General features: G+C 43.7%; 1 protein-coding gene across 9 annotated transcripts in view; it reads left to right on the plus strand.

Moving 5' to 3' along the window:
- The window catches only part of ALDH18A1 (aldehyde dehydrogenase 18 family member A1), a 28,915-nt gene extending 25,516 nt beyond the window's left edge, over window positions 1–3,399 (plus strand). For all 9 annotated transcript variants that reach the window (XM_074545478.1, XM_074545477.1, XM_074545480.1 and 6 more), the window contains 3 exons: window positions 486–672; window positions 1,545–1,640; window positions 2,614–3,399. In XM_074545478.1, coding sequence (XP_074401579.1) covers window positions 486–672; window positions 1,545–1,640; window positions 2,614–2,795 — 465 coding nt within the window. In that variant the 3' untranslated portion in view covers window positions 2,796–3,399. The remainder of the gene's footprint in view (window positions 1–485; window positions 673–1,544; window positions 1,641–2,613) is intronic.
- The last annotated feature ends 2,347 nt before the right edge of the window (window positions 3,400–5,746 follow it).

A 5,746-nucleotide genomic window follows, 5' to 3' on the forward strand; every position in this document is an offset into this window, starting at 1 on the left:
AAACTAAACCCTGAAACAAAACTAAAAACCCACCAGCAATACCCACAAGGCAAAGCTAATTACTTGCTGTCTGCCACTAAAAAACAATGCCCATCCAGTCTCTTGGGCAATGCCTACCTTCTTCAAAAACCCCCTCCTCTCAGTTTGTCTTGCAGTACATGACATTATACAGCATGGAACACCCCTTTGGTCAGTTCTGGTCAGCTCTTGGCTGTATCCCCTCCCAAATTCCTGCACACTCCCAGTCTTCACACCAGGGGCACAGAGTTGGAACAGGGAGGAAGAGAGAAACTTGATGTTGTACAAGCCCTGTTCAGCAACAGCCAAAACATTGGTGTGTTTTTAACACTGGTTTAGTCAGAAGTCCAAAACAAAACACCACAGGGACTGCTGTCCATCCCATATTGAGTACAAGAAGCTACACTTTCACCTGAAAGGCTCTGGTTTGGTCAGTAGCCACAAACAAAATGCTTCTGGTGTTGCAGGTGAAGATTCATGCTGGCCCGAAGTTTGCATCTTACTTGACATTCAGTCCTTCAGAAGTGAAATCTCTGCGCACAGAGTATGGGGACCTGGAGTGCTGCATTGAGGTGGTGGACAGCGTTCAAGAGGCTGTTGAACATATCCACAAGTATGGAAGTTCCCATACGGATGTTATTATCACAGAGAATGGTTAGTGACCTGGCTCCTTCTTTAAGCTGCTGTTTTGGTTTGACTGCTAATTCCTGGTGTTAGTGGAACTAACTACGTGCATTGTAGTAGTTGGTCTCTTGCGTCTGTGCCAGTTCAAAACCTTACTAGAGCTGTGCCAAGACAAAGGTTGACTCTCCAACCAAACCAAGCCCAGAACTTCTGTGAATCAGCTGCAGTTAAGGTCATGTTGATGTGTGGCTGGCCAGTGTGAGTCAAGTAGGCTTCTGTTTCTGTACTTCCTGCTGAGCTTAAATGCTTGTCACGAAAAGGCATGCATTCAATACCATAACTACTGCCACAGGACCTGGTGAACTAGTGATTTATATTGGAAATCGAGTTGCTCTTGAATGTCTGTCTTATTGCTAAGGGCTACTGACCTCCAAGTTACTTACGTGTGGCATTTCTGCTTAGTAGTTCTCAAATAGTACTTGCAATAGCAATTGAGTTTAGGATTTCTCAGTATTTGGAACAATTCCATGTTTGAGACTAATGGAGAGCTGACTGTAGCTTAACTGTCTCAGAATGCTGTTTGGAGCAGCTGTTCTTTCTCCTTGGTCATGCAACTAAATCTCTCTTTAACTAAACTGAATGGAGTTAGAATTAGACATCTTTTTGCTTGCTTCTAATCTTTGTGAGCTTATTCTAAGATTTACAGTTGTGTCTAGTTGATAACCATACTGGGAGGAAGGTAAAAATGAGCGTGGCTTAGCCCAGGCTGTTTAAGTACTGTCTGATAAGGTTGCACATGAAAGTTGTATTGTTATGTATGTTCACTGTTTGATGCAGTGTTTATTGGCATACACGATCATTGTATATGTAATGGATTTAATTTTTCTCTGCCTCTTTCCCAGAGAAAACAGCAGAGTTCTTCCTCCAGCATGTGGACAGTGCTTGTGTTTTCTGGAATGCCAGTACCCGATTCTCTGATGGCTATAGGTTTGGACTTGGTAAGAGGGGAGATATTGTAGGGTTGTGACTGCAGAATTTTGTGGTGTGTGAACAATGTGACAGTATGACTCTTGAAAGATAGGATTAGTCTCTTATCTTACTGTCTAATAAAAGGTTTTCAGGAAAGGTACTGTACAAAACGTTGACGCCTAGAAATTTCATCCACACAAAGATATTTTGGATCCTTTGAAGCTCTATTCAATTGCAATAAAGTATGCTGCATGCGTATAGTGATAGAACAATTCAATACAGGATGTGAAACTGCTGAACAGCTTTCCTTTTGTTTCTCCTTCTAATGATGCTGTAAAGAATGCTGTGCTTCAGTCCTGCTGGGCAGATTGAGGTGCTGTCCAGTGTGTGAGTCCTGCTGTGTTAAGGAATGAAGGGTAGGAACTAAACTGAGTATCAACTGATTAAATAAACTCGTGCAGTTTCTGTGAATTGCAGAAGATAAAGGAAACATTCCTTGAAGAGGTAGAAAATCAGAAGTCTCTACTACACACTATTACTGTGTTAGCTGGAACAGTGTTCCATTTGACTGAAAAATTCCAGTTGAGGTCTTCCAATATCTCCTCAATGTGATAAAAAAGGATGCAAGATCATAATCTTTACTAGTTTAGCTTTTTTTCTTGTTTTAAGGATTATGCCTTAGATCAGTCTAAGAGCAATGTAGGAGATGCCTCTCTCTCTCTCTTGCATCTTTCTTTCTGAAAATAACTGTAGTAGCCAGAAGTATAAGCATTACAATTTATAATTGCATTAATTGCAATTTATAATAGCATTATAATTTATAGTTAATCTCCTCAAGCTTCTCTATTGGGGAAATGGAACTGGTATTTAGAGAGGAGCAGAGAGAAAATGGCAGTTCCATGAAAGGCAGGCAGATTTTTTTACTTTGAGGTACAAAAGCATTTAGTATGAAGTGGACATCGTCAGAGGATTAACTGCCTTTATTTTGGGTGTTTCCTGCAGGTGCTGAAGTGGGAATTAGTACGTCGCGTATCCATGCACGTGGACCAGTGGGAATTGAAGGACTCTTAACAACGAAGTGGCTGCTGAGGGGGGACAATCATGTTGTTTCCGACTTCTCAGAGCATGGGAGCATGAAGTATCTTCATGAAAGCCTCCCTCTCCCTCAGAGAAATGCCAACTGAAAACACTGGGGAGAAAACCCAGGATATAATTATTTCCTGAAGTTATTCAGGCTTCAGGATAATCTCTGACGGTGAAGGAGTTTGTTTTTCATAGTCAGAAACATTGTCCTTGGTCATTTTGCAGTGCAATGAATACAAAGTCATCCCATCAATGAGAATTCTCCCCCTCCCACCCCTTTCACTATCTTCAGACAGTATCTGCAAACTGACCTCACTTCTCCCAAAGACAGATTTTTTTAAATCATATAGGTAACATAAGGATTTCAGTATCAACTACATTCCTTTTTTATCACAGTGCTCTCTGTAGCAAATATGTTTGGTGGTGGAGCTTAATTTTTTTTTTCTAAGTTTTGTTTTATTCAAGTATCTGTTCTGGAGAACAGACTCAGTAGTTTTGGTTTTGAGGGTTTTTTTCTTCAGTCTAGGATCATGGCCTCTCTTGAGGGCCGGAAAGCTTTATGCTTAATTTCTTTGTATTTGATCAGTCTTGAGATAGGGGGACAGATGTTCCAAATGTATAGTAAACTTTTGACCAAAAAACCTTTTATATCTAATTCTTTGTATTGTTGGCTATTGTAGATAAAAAACATCATTGTCTGCTACATTAATTTTGTTACTTATTTGTATGAAAGGTTTATTTTTCTTCGGTTTATATAAAACTTACTCCAACAGCATTTTGATCGTGGCTTGACCAGAATGAAGCTCTGCACTTGCATGAACACTTGTGATGGTGCCCTGCAGCCCCGCCACACGGCTGGCAGCCAGAGCTCCCCTATGGCTGCAGCACATCCCGCTCTCACCTGGGGGGTCCCGGTGTGCTCCTGCCCATCAGGGCGCTGTTTCCTTTCCTGCCAGCTGCTCTCCGCTGCTGTCCTGGCATGTCCACGCACCGTGCTTGGGATCTGGTGCTGCTGTACCCCTTTCTCCAGTCACAGGGGCGTCACGATCGGGCGCAGGGTGCATCTCCTCTCGGAGCAGATGCCGTAGGCTGCTGGACATGGGTGAGGCGAGTGAGGCGCCTCGGTAGGTGTGGATGGCTCTTGTTCACTGAAGGTGGCACGGCAGGAGAGCTCAGATTGGCATCGGAGGGTTGCAGTGCAGAGGCTACGGTGGGGGTTTTGCCTGGTCGTGAGGGCCATGGTGCTGTCATGACCACGGTCAGTGTGTGCAGTCAGCCCCAGGTGCACGGACACCCAGCAGTGGGTGGGCCCCAGAGCAGGGCCGTGGTACTGAGGCTCCCCTGCCTGGGCTTGCTGGCGAGTAGCAAGGAAAATGGCTTAAGAACCCCATTCCTCCGAAGTGAAGGTGAGGGAAGGATGCTGAGGGGGGGATGTCTCTGTGGAGAGGGGGCAAAGTTGGGAATTGCAGAGAGGGGTTTAAAGTCAGTGTAGGGGACAGAGCTGTTCAGGAGCAATTCCCTTGGAGCAAGTCAAGGGAGCAGGTTAGTTCTCAGCAGGATGTGAGAACTGTGCCAAGGAAAGCAGTTCCAGCATGTGTCTGCGTTGTATAAACTCTGTTCGTCTGTCTTCTGCATTGTACACTGTACCTTCTTCGGATCTTGATGTCTCCATAGCTCTTAGTGATCACTGGGCACCTTGGTAGCCTTCCTGCAAGTCACAAGTGCATTGCCATATCAGCTTAGTGCCTGTCAAGCCTTTCTTGTCTTGCAATTCCAGCTTAAGGTGTGGATCTGTCTGGTGTCTATCATATTGTAGATTTTTCTGAGCAGTCATCCCTCACAGTGGTGAGCCAGGTAGTGCCTTCAGTTCCATTTCTGTGAGGGTTTTTTTGACAGAGTTGTCTCCAGGGATTGCATCCCCATGTCCATAACAGTCTTATGTTAAAGCTTGGCTTCTTGCTCATCCATCATTCTGCTTTTGATGGCTCTCATCCACATCTCTGCTGATGGCCACAGCAGTCACCACTTTCCGGGGTTGCTGTAGAGCACCTGCTCTGTCAGGGCACTGCATAGGGAATATGGCACCCACCCACTCTCTGCTGGTGGGTGCCATATTCCCTATGGAAGTCATTGTTGCTTTTACACTTATTGCAGCTCACAGTCACAGTGCTTGCGGTGTTGGGTGTCTGCGTCACGGTTGCAGCTGCCCTGCCCAAGGGTGGAGCAGTACTAAAGACAGGGTGGCACAGCCTCAGGGTGGTCTATAATAGTATGTTGATCTCTGTAGATACTTTGGTCTACTACGTGTGGTTTATGTGGTAATGGTTAATCTCTGGGCTGTAGAGAGCACCGCACAGTTATCTTTGTCTTTTGAGGGTGCTAGGCTCTGGCCTTCAGTGAGCAGTAGCTGGTATGGTAGTGGAGTGGCTGGATCTTGAATGTGCCTTGCCTTTTACAAGTGGGGCTCAATATCTGGGTTCTTTTAGCTGGGTTAGCAGAGAGTAAGCTAGAACTGGCATAGTCAATATTTGATAGACCTTTACTTGTCATGGATGTCAAAAACAGAATGTGAATTTGAATGCTTAAGCATTTCTAATGAATTATTAAAGCCTACAGGCTTTTAGTTAAGGTAAAAACTCTACTCCTTTTAACTGCCCACTTGCCTGATGAATTCTTTGGTCAAATCCTGGAATTTTATCTTTCAAGGTTTGGGAAAAAAGTTAAAATTAAAAGCCTTACAAAAAGATCTTGTGTTGAGTGTGAGGGTGTGAGAGCACTGATCAGGTTTTATTTAACCGTAAAAGTTAACCAACAATTTTAAAGTAATTTTTTTAAATTTCATTATGGTTTTCTTTGCAAGTGCACTTGTTTTCATCCAGGAAAATACAGTTTGGTAGCTAGAAAGTTGCTATTTTTCCATGTTCTGTAGACAAAATGGAATTGTCTTCAGAGTTTCTCGTCTCTTATAGACTGAGACTGAGATAGCCTGTGAATTAATATGTGGGTGATATTGCACTGCAGTGTAGAACATTTCACTTTAGACTGAAATCCT

The sequence above is a fragment of the Zonotrichia albicollis genome, chromosome 7, assembly GCF_047830755.1.
Source record: "Zonotrichia albicollis isolate bZonAlb1 chromosome 7, bZonAlb1.hap1, whole genome shotgun sequence".
Taxonomy (NCBI): domain Eukaryota; kingdom Metazoa; phylum Chordata; class Aves; order Passeriformes; family Passerellidae; genus Zonotrichia; species Zonotrichia albicollis.